This window comes from Chiloscyllium punctatum, chromosome 40 (assembly GCF_047496795.1).
Source record: "Chiloscyllium punctatum isolate Juve2018m chromosome 40, sChiPun1.3, whole genome shotgun sequence".
NCBI classification, from domain to species: domain Eukaryota; kingdom Metazoa; phylum Chordata; class Chondrichthyes; order Orectolobiformes; family Hemiscylliidae; genus Chiloscyllium; species Chiloscyllium punctatum.
Genome location: NC_092778.1, coordinates 59767369 through 59786157, shown reverse-complemented (window position 1 = coordinate 59786157; position 18789 = coordinate 59767369). Strand labels below are relative to the sequence as shown.

Genomic DNA, 18789 nt, shown 5'->3' with positions numbered 1-18789 from the left:
CAGGTGAATCGACTATAACATGATTCATGAATTATGGACGCTGTTTGGATAGCATGAATTTTCTACTGAATGGGTATAGTGATTTTCTACAGCAGTTTTCCATCGCGTGAGTTTGTAGAAGAACAGAACTGTAATGTTATTGCAGAACCACTTGTACTCTTTAGCTGTCTCGAGTCTGCATACTGACAGCAACTTTAATGGCTTACCGGCCCGGTTCCTGAAGAAAATGTTAACCATTTGGCCGAGGCTTAGCTTTGTTTTGGGGTTTTGGTGTGGGCTAACCGAGAGTCCCTCTGGACAGGATATGTTCTGAGTGAGGCCATGCAATTGTCTTCACTCAAGCGGTGTCCCCCCAAGCTCAGTCAGCGTGCTGGCAAGGGTGTCACTTCCATCGGAATACTCTGTAACTCATATGCTCCACTTGCCGCCTTTTCCGATGATAAAGCCAGTTGTAGAGCCTGTTTGAAGTCTGGATGGGTTTCGGCTAGTAGATAGTTCTGCATGTTGACATCATTAATCCCACATACCAAACAGTCTCTCAGCATCTTATTAACAGTTAAACCAGAATCACATGCCTCTGCCAGTCATCTTAATATCGTAAAAAATCATGACATGATTCCCCTGGTTTTTGACTTACTGAGTAAAACCGATAGCATCTCAGGATTAGAGGAGGCTTGGGGTCACAATATTCCCTAATTAAACCAGTCAGCTCACGAAAGGCTTTCATACCTGGTGCCTCAGGGAAGGTTAGCCTCCTAATAACTGAAAAAGGCTGCGGGTCCACAAACTGCCAGGAAAGTTGCTCATTGCTTTTCATCTGCCCCAATGTCATTTTCCATATACTGGACCCAATCTTCATTGGCATGATAAAACAAGTCAAGCTTTCCTGATGCCAGACATGCTTACGCCAACTCAAAGATAACCACTGTGAGCAGGTTTCTTCAGGACATGTCCTATTAGAGTCATAGAGTCATAGAGGTGTACAGCATGGAAACAGACCCTTTGGTCTAACCTGTCCATGCTGACCAGATATCCCAACCCAATCTAGTCCCACCTGCCAGCACCCAGCCCATAACCCTCCAAACCCTTCCTATTCATATACCCATCCAGATGCCTCTTAAATGTTGCAATTGTACCAGCCTCCATCACATCCTCTGGCAGCTCATTCCATACACGTACCACCCTCTGCGTGAAAATGTTGCCCCTTAGGTCTCTTTTATATCTTTCCCCTCTCACCCTAAACCTATGCCCTCTAGTTCTGGACTCCCCAACCCCAGGGAAAAGACTTTGCCTATTTAGCCTATCTATGCCCCTCATAATTTTGTAAACCTCTATAAGGTCACCCCTCAGCCTCCGACGCTCCAGGGAAAACAGCCCCAGCCTGTTCAGCCTCTCCCTGTAGCTCAGATCCTCCAACCCTGGCAACATCCTTGTAAATCTTTTCTGAACCCTTTCAAGTTTCACAACATTTTTCCGATAGGAAGGAGACCAGAATTGCACGCAATATTCCAACAGTGGCCTAACCAATGTCCTGTACAGCCACAACATGACCTCCCAACTCCTGTACTCAATACTCTGACCAATAAAGGAAAGCATACCAAACGCCTTCTTCACTATCCTATCTACCTGTGACTCCACTTTCAAGGAGCTATGAACCTGCACTCCAAGGTCTCTTTGTTCAGCAACACTCCCTAGGACATTACCATTAAGTGTATAAGTCCTGCTAAGATTTGCTTTCCTAAAATGCAGCACCTCGCATTTTTCTGAATTAAACTCCATCTGCCACCTCTCAGCCCATTGGCCCATCTGGTCCAGATCCTGTTGTAACCTGAGGCAACCCTCTTCACTCTCCACTACACCTCCAATTTTGGTGTAATCTGCAAACATACTAACTGTACCTCTTATGCTCGCATCCAAATCATTTATGTAAATGACAAAAAGTAGAGGGCCCAGCACCGATCCATGTGGCACTCCACTGGTGACAGGCCTCCAGTCTGAAAAACAACCCTCCACCACCACCCTCTGTCTTCTACCTTTGAGCCAGTTCTGTATCCAAATGGCTAGTTCTCCCTGTATTCCATGAGATCTAATCTTGCTAATCAGTCTCCCATGAAATAACTCCACAGAGGCCGGTATCCTGCCACCCTTTATTTACACGCGGAAAGTCCTTAACTCTGGTACAGCCTCAGCAGAGCCAACTCATAGAGTCTGACCAGATTAACAGCCCCATTCAGGGAACTCATATTCTAGGAGGTCCATCTGGCTAACCTTGTTACAATCACTACAGAAGGGTTCGGGAGAGCAGGCAGGAAAGTGCAGTTGAAGCTGAGATGAGACCAGTCGTAATTGTATTGAATGTTGAAGCAGGCTCGAGAGACTGAATGGCCTCCTCTGGCTGGGCCTTCTCATGTTCTCAGGTTCTTAACCAGGACAATACATGCAATGCAAAATCTGGCCACACGATGGAGCCAACGTTCAATTTAATTCTCTTCCTGAAACATTCTGCCTGTGAAACCTGCATTGGGTTTGAAATAGTGTAATAGTGAAATACCTGTAGTTTGTGTTAAATGTTCAAAGTGAAAATATGTGACAGCTTTGTTTGTACATGAAAACACAAAGCATGGGCCAAGATTGGCACACACTTTGTGTGCGGGTTTTCTGCATAATATTTTTCCACACAATGTTTGGCTCTCCATCATAACAACTTTTAACTAGCTGGGGTTCTTAACTGCTATAAGTAACAAAAACAAAACTGTCTCTGTCATCATCCAATTCACATGAACTCTGCTTTTATGCAGTTATCATGCTGCAGGTCTAGATGTGTTTCTAAAGCTGTAAGATGACTTGCAAAGTAGATACAGCGTTAGTTAACAACAGATGCCATAGTTTAAAGTTGGGCTTGTTCTCAGTAACTGTGAACAGACGTAATTGGGGCTTCAGAGGATGACGGTGCCGCATGTCATTGTGTTGCCCAGAATGAATCACTGTTAACCCTGTGGTTCAAATAACCACATGATATTGGAATGTTCTCATTTTTCACCTTAGATACTCATCGACTAAAATTCAATAAATAAATATTAACTCATCTTCGAAAGGACAGAGTAGTCTCCACATTCATGAAGGGCAAAGCATGGTCCTAGCAGACCTTGGGTCTGCACTCTCATTGCAGAGAGACAACCGATTGTGGGTTAACCTGAAGACAGTCCTTCATGATAACCTCAACTGGTGTAGGAATCGAACCCACCCTGTTGGCATCACTCTGCATTATAACTAGCTCGCCAGGCAATTGAGCGAACCAACCTCCACATATATGCATTAGATAAGATGCACAAGTATCTGTACCTGGATGACACGTACCTAAGATGGCTCCATAAGCGGTGACATTGCAAACTTTTCACTGCCCTCATTCCAGTGCACGTGGCAATAAAGCTAATTCAATTCAATTCAATTCAATCATGTGGAGGACAGGTCATGGTCTGTATAAATAGATCAGAAACATCTAAACTCTGCATTGTTCAGGTCAATAAAACCAGCGAGTTTTACACTCTCTGTGCCATGGTTGTTATCTGAATCTGTGGAAGCCATGGGTATGGAACTGAGTGCACTAAAAAAACTGTCCAAAAGTTCGCATTTTCCACTCTCCCAAATTAAAGATCAGTAGTTGGCCTCGTTTGGTTTGGAAATAAAATCCAATTGACTCTTTTGAAGTTATTCTGTTTGGAGGCACAACTTCAGACTCCTCTGGATTGGTGTGTGTTATCATTGGTCTGTGTTGGTCTGGTCTGGTCTGTGTTATCATTGTGTCGGTATTCTGAGGGAAATAACTCCTCACCTGTCTCCCCAAAGTCTGTCCAGCATTTACAAGGCACAGGGCAGGAGTGTGATAGAATTCATTTCACTTACCTCCATTATCAATGCTCAGTAGCAGCAGTGTGTACTGTCCACAAGATATACTGTAGAAATATAGCAAGGATCCCTAGACAGCACCCTGCAAATAAATGACCATTACTATCCAGAATGATAATGACAGCAGATTCATGGGAATCAGATTGCCTGCAATTCCTCTCCAACCCATGCAGCATCTGATGTGGAAGTATATCACTGTCCCTTCAGTGTTGCTGGGTCAGACCTCCCTCCCTAACAGCAGTGTGCTACCTACACTCGACACAGTGCTGTGGTTCAAGAAGGTCATCACCAACCTCCCAAGGAGCTCTAAGGATGCGGCCAGTGATACCCAGATCCCATGAATGAATTTTTAAAAAATCACCCAGATCAAAGCAACCACTTCATTTGCAACCCACTCACCCCATTCAACATTCACTCTTTCCTCTCATGCTCAGTAGCAGCAGCGTGTACCAACGACAAGATGCATGGCAGAAATTCACCAAGTCTCCTTGAGACCATAAAACATAGGAGTGAAAGTAAGGCCATTCGGCCCATTAAGCCCACTCCGCCATTTAATCATGGCTGATGGACATTTCAACTCCACTTACCCGACTCTCCCCTTAATTCCTTGCGAGATCAAGAATTTATCAATCTCTGCCTTTAACGTCCCGGCCTCCACTGCGCTCCGTGGAAATGAGTTCCACAGACCCACCACCCTCTGGCTGAAGAAATGTCTCCTCACTTCCATTCTAAATTGACCCCCCTCTAATTCTAAGGCTGTACCCATGGTTCCTAGTCTCCCTGCCTAACGGAAACAATTTCCCAGCGTCCACCCTTTCTAAGCCTGCATTATCTTGTAAGTTTCTATTAGATCTCCCCTGAACCTTCTAAACTCTAATGAATACAATCCTTCAGCAGGTCCTTCTACCTCCTAAAAGGACAAGGGCAATGGATGCATGGGAAAACCCGCCAGCTTCAAAGTTTCCTTCTATGCCACTCATCATCCTCAATTGGCACTACATTACCATGCTTTCGCTATCATTAGGTCAAAACCCTAGAACCCTGGAGTGGGGGAGTCCGGAATTAGAGGGCATAGGTTTAGGATGAGAGGGGAAAGACTTAAAAGGGACTTAAAGGGCAACTTTTTCACGCAGAGGGTGGTGCGTTTATGGAATGAGCTGCCAGAGGAAGTGGTGGAGGCTGGTACAATTACAACATTTAAAAGGCACTTGGATGGGTATGTGAGTAGGAAGGGTTTGGAGGGATATGGGCCTAGTGCTGCAAATAAGATTAGATTTGGTTAGGATAACTGGTCGGTGTGGGTGAGTTGGACCGAAGGGTCTGTTTCCGTGCTGTACATCTCTATGACTCTAATTACCTCTCGAACAGTATTCTGAGTCTCCCTGCATCCCAAGAACTACAGCAGTTCAAGAAGGCAGCTCACCAGCACTTTCTCCAGGGCAATAAGTGCTGACCCAGCCAGTGGCAGGCCAAGAATGAATTAATTACAAGGGGCTGCAGACTTTTGTGCAACATTGTTGATTCATTCTGTTGGTTTTGCAGTGTTGTTATGACTGGGAAGAGTATTGAAAATGGAGTATTGGCTTCACTGTTCTCATCACTTGAAGGTAATGGGATGTTCGATGATTTTCACAATCACAGAATCCCTATCATACAGAAATAGGCCATTCAGCCCATTGAGTCTACACTGTCCCTCCAAACAGCGTCCCATCCCAAGCTAGCACCCGCACCTTATCCCCAGAACCCCACATTTACCAGAGCTAACCCACCTAGCCCTCACATCTCTGGAGACTATGGGGCAATTTAATCAATCCACCTAACCTGCACCCTAAGGGAGCTGGGAGAACACACAAACATCACACAGGCGGTCACCCAAGGCTGGAATTGAACTTGGGTTCTTAGCACTATCAGGCTGCAGTGCTAACCACTCGCTGACGATAAGCCTTTAATTAATGATGCCCACAAAGTTTTTACACAGCGAAGAATCATCTGATTGGTCAGAAGATCTCAATCCTGAGCCATTCCTGACGCATTTATTTCAGTTCAAACGAAGTTTCATCTGAAATGCTAGAAACTGAGCAGAGTCCAAAACATGAATCCAAGGAGCTAAGCAGAAGTTTACAACTTAATCTGCTGTCCAGAGACTCAAAATATTGATACTGAAGTCATAGCACTACCCCCCCATCCCAGTCTTAGCAATGACATGGATGTGGAAGTACTAGCTTTCGGAGTGCTCCTCCTTCATCAGTTAGTTCACGCTGAAAGCCAGTGTAGCAATACAGCGTGTTGGACTATGGAGTAGAAAGGTAGATGAGGGTTGTTAAGAAGCAATTATTAATTCAACATTAAGGCACCCGGACAGTTATGGGAAATGTTCCCCTCATTTCAATTGGAATGCAATTCAATTAGAAAAAGACCAAGGTTTGACTATTGGTGTCTGTTTCTCAGACTCCAGACAGCTCTGCGAAGGACTCACTTAAAAGTTATACACAAATTCTGAAGTAGATTGCGGGCGTACCCACTGGGCACAAGACATTTTCCCTGCAGTGCGATACAACCTGAAACTCATAGCCTCAAGCATCAGTGAAAGCACATTCATTAGTGATTTTCAATAGAGAAATGAATAAGCTGGGGCTATTTTCTCTGAAGTGGCGGAGGCTGAGAGGTGACCTTTATGAAATCGTGAGGGGCACAGAGAGGGTGAATTGATAACATCTTTTCCCCAAGGTAGGGGAGTCTGAACCTAGAGGGCATGGGTGAGAGGGGAAAGATTCAAAAGGGACCTAAGGGGCAACTTCTCTTTACAGAGAGTGGTGTGTGTATGGAATGAGCTGCTGGAGGAGGTGGTGGAGGCTGGTACAATTACAACATTTAAAAGGCATCTGGATGGATATATGAATGGGAAGAGTTTAGTAGGATATGGGCCAAATGCTGACAAATGGAACAAGATTAATTTAGGATATCTGGTTGGCATGGATCTTGTTGGACCGAAGGGTCTGTTTCCGTATCGTACATCTCGATGACTATGACTCTAATACAACTTTGAAAAGGATAAATTTGCATGGAAAAGCCGGGAATGAAGAATAATTGAATAATTCTCTCAAACACCAACACAGTTACAATGGACTGCATTTGTGCTAGAAGATCGTCTGGTTGGAAATTTTCATTCTTTTTGTGAAGACCAGGCACTTGCCTGAATATAGTGGCAAACAAAACAGGTAATGCCCCACCCTGGAATTTGAATGTTTCTGCCTGTTAGGGGCTTGACTCTCTTCAACTCCCCAGTTGTTAAACAGAAAGGATGGTATCCCCAGGTCACAACAGAGGATCCTTGTAAACGTTCAAGTCATATCAATCTGTGACTGTTATGATCTGTCCTTCTTCCTAACAGTGCTCATCAATCACAAATTCTCACATTGACACATCAGAAGGTTAAAGATAGAACACTTACTTTTGTTGGAGGCAACATACATAGTTGTCAGAGAAACTTACCCAATAGGTTAGAGATCACAAAACACAGCTCCAAGTGAAACTGACAGTTTATTACAAGCGAAATTGCTGGAAGAGAAAACAGACCAGCTGACACAGAACTGATGGTCTATACAGATAGATCAGAGCTGAGGATGAGACCAGTTTTATAATAATGCTGCACAATGAAACTGATTAAGAAATGGGAAACTACAATGTTCCTTCGCACAATGCAACATCCTGACAGTATCGATGGTTCCATTCCTCTTCACAGGTAGCTGTTAATGTCTCCTCTGAAGTGGTGAGGTGCTTCCATTGTCCTGTTCTCGGAGCACGTCCTTGCTAGTGCCTCCCTTTGTGTGGCTTTGGTATTGCTGGGTGGTGAAACTTCCCTTGGGGCTTTGAGATATTTTTTAGATTACTTACAGTGTGGAAACAGGCCCTTCGGCCCAACAAGTCCACACCGCCCCGCCGAAGCGCAACCCACCCATACCCCTACATCTACCCCTTACCTAACACTACGGGCAATTTAGCATGGCCAATTCACCTGACCTGCACATCTTTGGACTGTGGGAGGAAACCGGAGCACCCGGAGGAAACCCACGCAGACATGGGGAGAATGTGCAAACTCCACACAGTCAGTCGCCTGAGGCAGGAATTGAACCCGGGTCTCTGGTGCTGTGAGGCAGCAGTGCTAACCACTGTGCCACCGTGCCGCCCACCGTCCGCGGTGCTCTGTCACGTCCATGGGAGCTTAAAAGTGTATTCCCTTGTCTGCATGCTGTCTGATCCAGCTTGTGAGCTGCTCGGGAATTCTGGGTGTGCTGGTATAGTTTGGCCAATTTTGCTTTTGTGGGCCTCACGTGGGTTAGCAAATCTTTTCCCACAATAGTGATTCATTCTCTGCAAACAAAATAAATCTGTTGAAGCTTTCTACCGGTTTCCAATTACTTAGGATCTTGGGGAGCTAATAATTCTCTTTTGCATTCTCCAATTGGAATTGGCTTCCCTTTCAATGGGAACCTTTTCCTGTGGTATACATTGTTGTGAAAGATCATTTAATCATTCTTGCAAGACAGGAAGCTTTGACAATGTCTCTGTCTTTTCAGCAAGACTCGAGACCACAAAATTGGAAATGGAACAAAGAACTGCGATTGCTGGGAATCTGAAACAGAAACAGAAACGACTGGAGAAACTCAGGTCTGGCAGCATCTGTGGTGCAGAAACGGTCAATGTTTCGAGTCCAGTGACCCTCCTTCAGAGCTCTTGTCTCTCCACAGACGCAGCCAGACCTGCTGAGATTCTCCAGCAATTACTGGCCCTGAAAAGCTGGAGGTTTGCTCTATTCTCCAAACTTTAAACCATCCTCTCTCTCTCTCTCTCTGTTCCACTGCAGATGCACTGACCATGGAGTCGTGGGCACAGAACAGGAAAAGCAGCCGGGAAAAAAATGCCTCATCACACGTACATAGAAACAGCCAGTTGCAAGAAATATTATTTATTTAAAAAATGTAAATATTTTACTGTTTATGGAGATCAATTGTTTATATATATGTACATATATATAGTGTAATATTATACAAAAGAAAGTATTTTGTCCAGTAGGTAGCAGTCCTGGTGAAACATGGAAAACAGAAGAGACAGAGTCAATGCTGTTAATGTTTTTCCTCACTAGCCCAGCTGATTGGGAACGCTTTTTACAAAGCAGAGACAGTGGTCCAGCGGTTAGCACTGCTGTCTCTCAGAATCAGGGACTTGGAGTAAATTCCAGCCTCAGATAACTCTCTGTGTGGACCCCGCGTGTTCTCCCACAGTCTATGTGGGTCCCCTCTGGGTACTCTGGCTGCGTTCTACAGTCCAAGGATGGGTAGGTTATGTGGATTGGCCAAGCTGAATTACTCCATAATGTGCAGGTTAGGTGGATTAGCCATGATAAAATGTGGAGATAGGGAGAGATGCTGTTTGGAGAGTTGGTAAGTGGCCTCTTTCTGCACTATAGGGATTCTAACTCTTGTTAATGTGCCCCAACATCTAAGTTTCGAATGGAAGGGTTGAGCTCCATGACTTTAGCATCGCAATGTCTTGCAAATTAAGTACAGGTTGCCACACTGTAAAAATTGTTACATGTTGTGCCCATTGATACCCCAAAAAACAACCATGGAAAGTACCAATAACACATCCCAAGTAAAGCAGGTGACCGGAGGGTGAATATCTCAGAGGACCAAGACAGTGTGCATTTTGATCATGCGTTTAGAATCAGCCCAAAATCGTTATTGTAAAACAAAAAAAAAACTGCAGATGCTGGAGATCTGAAACAAAAAACAGAAATTGCTGGAGAAACTCCGCAGGTCTGACAGCTTCTGTGGAGACAAAGCTCAGAGTTAGCATTTCAACTCCCTAGTGACCCTACTTCAGAACAAGATCTTAGTTGAGACTGAGTTGGTAGATTGCAAGTTAAAACCTCAGTGACACATGTCTGCAGTTAAGTTGAGTGGTATCCCCTAGATTTGGGGCACGTTGACATTTTGGAACTTTTGTTAAAGGATGTCAAGTGAAACAAGCTGCCGATAATGCTGCAGCATTCACAAAGCAGCAATTGTGTAAAGCAGCTACAATCACCCTTCATCTATGCAGCTAATGCTCAGCTCAATTTCTACTACATTTCACAACCCCATGGAAAAAAGGCTTTAACCCACAATGTTATAGCAGGCCGGAAATAAATCTGTGGCAGTTCACCAGTGCTGTATAGTTTGTGTCAAGATTTGGTTTAGTTCTTGGCAAGCCCTGTGACTAAGTGTTCAACTCTGGGAGAGAACAGTCTGTCCTCGGAGGACACACTATCCCACAACTTTTAATTCCCAAAAAAGTACTGTCGGTATCAATTCCACATTCCGTCTCCCCCATTCCCAACTTCTCTCTTTAACAAGAACATGTCTTCTTGGAGAAATGGTTCTGGTTAGATTTTACAAGACCAAGAAAGTTGCAAAGGGAAATATACTTGGGAACTTTCTCTCCTTCATATGGTTCCTGTTGAAGTACGCAAACGCACTGTGTTTCTGCTCTGACAAGTGGCTTGCCGTTTCTGTTAGTGCCACTGAGTTGTTCTGTAAAATTATATTTGACATTGAATCAGTCTGACCATGAACATGTCTGTTGTTCCAGTTTCAGGTCAAGTGAGCTGTGTCCATCAAGTGTACCATGGTTTATATTCCCTAAATATCCTCCAGTGTAAGAAAGGGCCCACTGGGGGAGATATGGGAATGTGATATTGGTGCAATGGGTGAGATATGAGGGATGTGATATTGGTGCAATGGGTGAGATATGAGGGATGTGATATTGGTGCAATGGGTGAGATATGAGGGATGTGATATTGGTGCAATGGGTGAGATATGAGGGATGTGATATTGGTGCAATGGGTGAGATATGAGGGATGTGATATTGGTGCAATGGGTGAGATATGAGGGATGTGATATTGGTGCAATGGGTGAGATATGAGGGATGTGATATTGGTGCAATGGGGGAGTAATGGGGATGTGATATTGGCGCACTGGGTGAGATATAGCATGGTGATGTTGGCACACTGGGTGAGATATGGGAATGGTGATGGTGCACTGGGTGAGATATGGGGTGGAGATGTTGGCGCACTGGGTGAGATATGGGGGATGTGATATTGGGGCACTGGGTGAGATATGGGGATGTGATATTAGCATACTGGGTGTGATATTGGATGGTGATGTTGGCGCACTGGGTGAGATATGGGGTGGTGATGTTGGCACATGGTGAGAGATGGGGATGTGACATTGGGGCACTGGGTGAGATATGGGGTGGTGATGTTGGCACAATGGGTGAGATATGGGGATGAGATGTTGGGGCACTGGGTGAGATATGGGGTGGTGATGTTGGCACAATGGGTGAGAGATGGGGATGAGATGTTGGGGCACTGGGTGAGATATAGGGTGGTGATGTTGGCACAATGGGTGAGAGATGGGGATGAGATGTTGGGGCACTGGGTGAGATATGGGGATGTGACATTGGGGCACTGGGTGAGATATGGGGTGGTGATGTTGGCACAATGGTAATGAGGAGTGTTTCCGGAGGCCAGCCAATTGCCCTGGTGTAATGTCCATCGTGGCACCTCACGGAATTCAAATTCATCAATCCTGGGATACAAAGCTAGTTTTCAGTAAGGCCACGACGACCATCATTCATCATCATAAAATACCCATCCCATCTGGCTCACTACTGTCCTTGAGGGAAGAAACTCTGCCATCCTTCCCCATTTATGCCTGCAGGTGACTTCAGACACATAGCAATGTAGTTGACCCAAGGGGCAGTTAGGAGTGGACAACATCTATTGCCATTGCGTGTTGTTGTTTGGGTATGCCAGCTTACTGTGTCATATGGACTGAAGATTACTGCCACTGCCTGCTTTAAGGGTTGGAAACTACAGAATCTACTTAGTCTAGTGGACAACAGGAAAGCCACTTCCTGAACGAGTCTCTTAATTAACAAGATTTAATTTTGATTAGATTAGATTTCCTACAGTGTGGAAACAGGCCCTTCAGCCAACAAGTCCACACCAATCCTCCAAAGAGCAAGCCACCCAGACCCACCCCCTACATTCACCCCTGACTAATGCACCTAACACCACGGGCAAGTTAGCATGGCCAATTCACCTTACCTGCACATCTTTGGAATGTGGGAAGAAACCAGAGCACCCGGAGGAAAACCACACAGACACGGGGAGAATGTGCAAACTCCACACAGACAGTTGCCCAAGGCAGGAGTTGAACCCACGTCCCTGGTGCTGTGAGGCAGCAGTGCTAACCACTGGGCCATTGTGCCACCTTGCAATTTATTGCACATTAGCAACTAGTTACTGATTGTATTGAGAAGAGAGAGTTTGAGACAGAACCTTTTGAGGAGGAGCAGTTTGTAAATGTCACTCCTTGGACATGATCTTGGCCTCAGGTCCCAGTGACAACATAGTGGGTGCTGCTTAGGGCACCAGTCAGTAATAACCCTCCCAGAGCTACATTCAACACCAGTGCCACCTACTCCCATGTAAGCATTTAGAAAAATGATGCATTGAAGCAGCTCCCGCAGAAAGAAAGATGGAATATAGCTTTTCCACTTTCCTTCACTCATTTCACCTTCAACAGAAAATAAATACTGTCTGCCAGAAGTTAAAAGATTGGTCTGTTTTTAAACACCAAGAAACAAATGCAATGTAGTGACCCCTTTGTCATTTCCATCACCCATAACCCTAATCAAAACTGCTGTTTCCCTTGGACAGCTAATCACTTTGGCAGCTTTCAGTACTGCCCCAGAGAATACAAGCATTAACCTTGCAACAGAGAAAGTTAAAAGCAGCTATTTGTTGCTGAACCAGATTTCACCAACACCTGTAATTTGTGGGTGCGCATTTCATACCTAATGATCTCATGGCCAAAAAACAATTATGTCACTTTAATAATGTAGAATACACCCTACAATAAAAAAAAAGACATGCCTCAGTGAATTTCACCATGTGCAGAGGGTAGTCTTCACTGAGATTAGGTGTAGATGGTATCCTGCTCTGAAACCAACTGTATAAAGGATTGCCACAATGATGTAGTGCTTATTCTGTCCTTCAAAGATTCAAGAACAAGGAACAAAGAAAATTCCAGCACAGGGACAGCCCCTTCGTCCCTCTAAGCCTGTGCCGATCCAGATCCTCTATCTAAACCTGCCACCTATTTCCGAAGGATCTGTATCCCTTTGTTCCCTGCCCATTCATGTACTTGTCAAGATACATCTTAAATGATCCTACTGTGCCCACCTCTACCTGGCAACACATTCCAGGCACCCACCACCCTCTGCGTAAAGAACTTGCCACGCATATCTCTCAAACTTTCCCCCCTCACCTTGAACCAGTGACCCCGAGTAATTGAGTCCCCCACTCTGGGAAAAAGCTTGTTGCTATCCACCCTGTCTATACCTCTCGATCTTGTAGACCTCAAACAGGTCCCCTCTCAATCTCCATCTTTCTAATGAAAATAATCCTAATCTACTTGACCTCTCTTCATAGCTAGCGCCCTCCAGACCAGGCCACATCCTGGTGAGCCTCCTCTGCACCCTCTCCAAAGCATCCACACCCTTTCGGTAATGTGGCGACCAGAACTGTACGCAGTATTCCAAATGTGGCTGAACTAAAGTCTTATACAACTGTCACAGGACCTGCCAATCGTTATACACAATACCCCGTCCGATGAAGGAAAGTATGCCGTATGCCTTCTTGACCACTCTATCAACCTGCATTGCCAACTTCAGGGTACAATGGACCTGAACACCCAGACCTCTCTGTACATCAATTTTCCCCAGGACATTTCCCATTTACTGTATAGTTCGCTCTTGAATTGAAGCTTCCAAAATGCATCACCTCGCATTTGCCCGGATTGAACTCCATTTCTCTGCCCAACTCTCCAATCTATCGATATTCTGCTGTATTCTCTGACAGTCCCCTTCACTATCTGCTACTCCACCAACCTTAGTATCATATGCAAACTTGCTAATCAGACCACCTATAAAACTTCCTCCAGATCATTTATGTATATCACAAACAATAGTGGTCCCAATAGTAGTTCATAACATTCCTATACTATGTATGGTTTAGAAATTGAACTGATCTCATCCTTTCCTTATTACTGATTGTGTTGGTATGAGCTACGTTGTTATGCACTCACACAACTACCGCTTCAAAGACAGTTTATAAACTCTGACTTAAGACAAAAAAACAATATTTCTTCTTGACATTTAGGGAAATTAGACTGTCTATTGAAAATAAAATTCTGCAGTTTACAGAAAACTGAGTCATGATAGAAGCTGATTACGTCATTTTGAAAACCAAATAAGAACTTCCGCAAATTCTTGGATTTGAGAACTGTTTATGTCTTTTTAATTTCCCCCCTTCCCTCCCAAAAGTTTGATTCACCTCCACATTCCCTCACTGTTAATCCCAAAGCCTACATTCGAGTTTGAATGAATTGTGACCAATCTTCCTTATTGCTTGTGAACCCCACATTTTAACATTCCTCGGCATATTTGCCAATGGTCCACTCTTGGAAAAACAGTACATGCTCTTGGGAAACACAGGAAATGGGAGTTGGCGTATTCACTTGGGGAGCTGTTTAGCTTGTTTGGCTAAATGGATAATCTGTAGTTCATTGTCATGCTGACAGTATAGGTCCAATGCCAACTCGGGCAGTAGTAGACCTAGGAAGACCTCTGCACCCTGCCTGAATGTGGAAGGCAATGACAAAGGAAAACTAACCACTCACTGAGAAGTGCAGGATGAAGCACCAGCAGATAATGAACCAATTTACATGCTTTCAGAAAGAGCATTTATGGAATAGAACAGACTATTTGGGTCTTTGAGCTTACTTCGCCATTCAATACAATTATGGCCTTCCGGCACATTCACCCTATCCTTTAATGTCTAAACATCTGACTGACTTGTGCGTTACATCACCATATGCTAAGACAGGACAAATAACATAGGCTGGAAAGACAGCTTTCTTTCTAATATTCAACAACAGCTAACTGAATCAAATGATGAGTTGAGTTAATAGCAAATTTCTTCAAAGATGGGATGTGGGCGTCACAGGCAAGGTTGGCATTGGGTGCCTATGCTGAATTCCCAGCGAACAGATTCCTGGCAATTGCAGTGGGCAGTTAAGAGTCAATTGCATTGGTGCAGACTCTGGAATCACATGTAAGCCAGACCAGGTAAGTTCAGCAGATTTCCATCTTTAAAAAAAATCATTGAACTGGATGGGTTTTTAACAACAACTACATCATGGGCAGCACGGTGGCTCACAGCACCAGGGTCCCAGGTTCAATTCCAGCCTCGGGTGACTGTCTGTGTGGAGTTTGCACATTCTCCCAGTGTCTGCGTGGGTTTCCTCCAGGTGCTCCGGTTTCCTCCCACAGTCCAAAGATGTGCAGGTCAGGTGAATTGGCCGTGCTAGATTGCCCAGAGTGTTATGCACATTAGTCAAAGGGAATGGGTCTGGGTGGGTTACTCTTTGGAGGGTCAGTGTGGACTTGTTGGGCCGAAGGGCCTGTTTCCACACTGTACGGAATCTAATCTAATCACTGGATTTTCCATTACTGAATTCAAATTTTACCATTTGCCATGGTGATTTGCAAATTCCTGCCCATTAAGTGTTAGACTAGGGCTCTGGATTACTATAAATAGTTGAAGGCATTGTCTGTTGTAAGCAGATCAGCTGCCTTCACATTATCTATACTACGATCCACAGGATTGCCTTGTCGCACCATTACAAAAGCAGAAGGCTCTTCAAAAATTCCAAGTTTAAAAATTCCCAAATTTTTTAAAAAAGTCCATGGTAGGGTGTTGCTTTGAAAAACGAAAAAGTTAACTGAGTCATCTTAAAGATAGCACCATGATTTCTGTATAACACACACAACTTTGGAGAAATGCAAAATTGAAGTATGTCTATAAAAAAAACCCCAGCTGTATGCCCCAGAGTGAGGAAATGAAACTTAATAACTCCACATTCGTGACATCACTCGCAACCAAAGTTACTTAGCTCAATAACAGGCATGGTTCACTTGCCCAAACCAAACAGTTATGAGTGCCAAGTCCAACACCCAAGCCAAAAAAAACAAAAGTCCTGTGCTATAGAGAGGGAATTTTGCACTGTCAGAGGTGCTGCATTCAGTTCAGACTGTTAGCTCTCAGGTCACTGTAAATAACCTCTTAGTGCATTGAATTATACCACCTCCTTAGAGGTTTTGCTGCCAGTATTTGTTCCCCAACTAACATCACAAATATCGAGCACCTTCACATTGTTATTTGTGAAACTTGGGCGTGAAAATTGGCTGTGTGTCTCAAAGTAAAACAGTGACACCTCCTCAAAAGGTAATTTATTGATTATAAAGCAGGTTGAGATATGCGGAGGCAATGAAATGTAGTACTTAAATGCAAATCTTTTAATTAAGCACAGGTTAAAGAAAATGCTGAAAGCTTTCCAAATACAGTCTTGGCACAGATGACACCTGTTTCCTCACTTTGCACAATATTTTTCTGCTCATTGTTGGGCACAGGCATCAGCTGTTAGGTCTGCCTTTGTTATCTAATCCGGTTGCCATTGAGATTGTGGTAGTGAACTGGTATGGAGTAGACAGAAGAAGTGAGGACTGCAGATGCTGGAGATTAGAGTTGATGGCATGGTGCTGGAAAAGCACAGCAGGTCAGGCAGCATCTGAGCAGCAGGAGAATTGACGTTTTGGGGAAAAGCCCTTCAACGCTTTGCCCGAAACGTTGATTTTCCTGCCCCTCGGATGCTGCCTGACCTGCTGGGCTTTTGAAGCACCAGACCCTGGTATTGAGTAGCTGCAATCTACATACAGGTATGCTCATCAGGGTGTAGAATTCGAGGTTTTGAACCCAGTGACAAAGAAGGAACAATTATTCTATATTCAAGCCAATAACTGAATTTACTCCTTGTGCTATCAATAAACAGTTGGAAGCACTGGATACTGCAGAGGCTAAGAATTCTGACAACATTCCAGCAATAGTACTGGATTGTACTCCAGACTATTCGGCATTCCTAGTCAAGCTCGTCCATTACTGCTACAACATTAACATCTACCTGACCATGTAGATAACTGGGGGAAAGTGAGGACTGCAGATGCTGGAGAATAGAGTTGATGGCATGGTGCTGGAAAAGCACAGCAGGTCAGGCAGCATCCGAGCAGGAGAATCAGCATTTCAGGCATAAGCCCTTCATCAGAACCCCCACTCTCAACCAAGTAGATAATTGCTCAGGTATGTGCTGTACTCAAAATCAGGACAAACCCAATTTGCCAATGATCGCCCCATCAGTCTACTCTCAAACCATAAAGGGCTGCATGGTCACCAACAGTGCTGTCAAGCAACACCTGCTCAGTGACACCCAGTTTGCATCCCACCAGTCACTCAGCTCCTGACATCGTTGGTTCAAACATGGACAAAAGAGCTGAATTCCAGAGATGAGGTTGACAGCAACAGCATTTAACCAAATGTGGCATCAGGGAATGCTAGCAAAACTACAACTTGGGGCAAGCTCTCCACTAGTGCTGTCCTACTTGGCACATAGGAAGATGGTTGTGGTTGTTAGATGTCAGTGAATTCAGGTCCAGGACATCTGTGCAGCAATTCAACAGGGTGGTGACCAAGACCCAACCATCTTCAGCTGCTTCGATGACCTTCCCTCCATTATTAGGTCAGAACGTGAGGATGTTTGCACAAATATTTAACACCTCAGATATTGAAGCAAGCCATGCTCAGATGCAACAATCCAGGTATTGGCTGAAAAATGGCAAATAATATTCACACCACAAACGCCAGGCAACGGCCATCTCCAATAAAAGAATCTAACCACCAACCTTTGACATTCAATGGCTTTACCATCACCAAAACTCTCGTCATCAATATCCTCGGGGTTCCCATTGATCGAAAACTCAATTGGTCTTGCCACAAATACACTGGCTACATCAGGTCGAATGTTGGGAATACTGCAGGAAATAACTCATCTTCGGACTCCTCAGTGCATGTCCACCAAATACAAGGCACAGCCAGGAATACGATTAAATATTCCTAACTTATCTAGCTGGGTGCAGCTTCAGAAATACTCAAGAAGCTTGACACCATCCAGGACAAAGTCACCTGCTGGATTGGTACCACATCCATATTCATACATCCCCTCCACAATGGCCGGTAGCAGCAGTGTGTACTATCTACAAAATTCACTACAGAAATTCACCAATGATCCTTAGACAGCATCTTGCAAACCCATGACTACTCCCACCTAGGACATTAGCAGATAACTGGGACCATCACTACTTGCAAGCTCCCCTCCAAACTACTCACCATCCTGACTTGGAAACATAATCACCATTCCTTCACAATTAGTCAAAATCCTGGAATTTCCCCTTGAATAAATTTTGAGTCTACCTACAGCAGATGTACTGCAGCAATGCAGCTCACCCACCACCTTCTAAAGGGCAACGTGGATTGGACAATAAATGCTGGCCCAGCCAGCGACACCCACATCTGACCAGCTAATAGAAGTCAGAATACTGACACTTAGAGAATGGACAGGATGTGGCAGTGTCTCTCTACATAATGTTGGAGCTGGAGAATGATCTTAATTGAAATTATTATATTTTCAGGCAGAAAACAGAGCAGTTAGATGCCTGCAGGTTGAAGCATAATGATAGGAAATGTGACTTTTTAAAAAGTAAATCACTGAGTATTGAAAGCAGAAAACTGACAAGTATAAATAACGGTGAAAGCAGCTAAGGTTTTTACATGCTGATCTAATTTTCAATTATAAAGCTTTACACGGGTGAAAAATATTTTGCTTG

The 18789-nt window shown here is 44.3% G+C and overlaps 1 protein-coding gene across 1 annotated transcript in view; it reads left to right on the top strand.

The window, feature by feature from the left end:
- LOC140464659 (syntaxin-binding protein 4) overlaps positions 1 to 15387 on the top strand; it is a 115768-nt gene extending 100381 nt beyond the window's left edge. The window contains exon 21 of the mRNA XM_072560021.1: positions 8771 to 15387. Coding sequence (XP_072416122.1) covers positions 8771 to 8880 — 110 coding nt within the window. The 3' untranslated portion in view covers positions 8881 to 15387. The remainder of the gene's footprint in view (positions 1 to 8770) is intronic.
- Positions 15388 to 18789: the final 3402 nt, after the last annotated feature.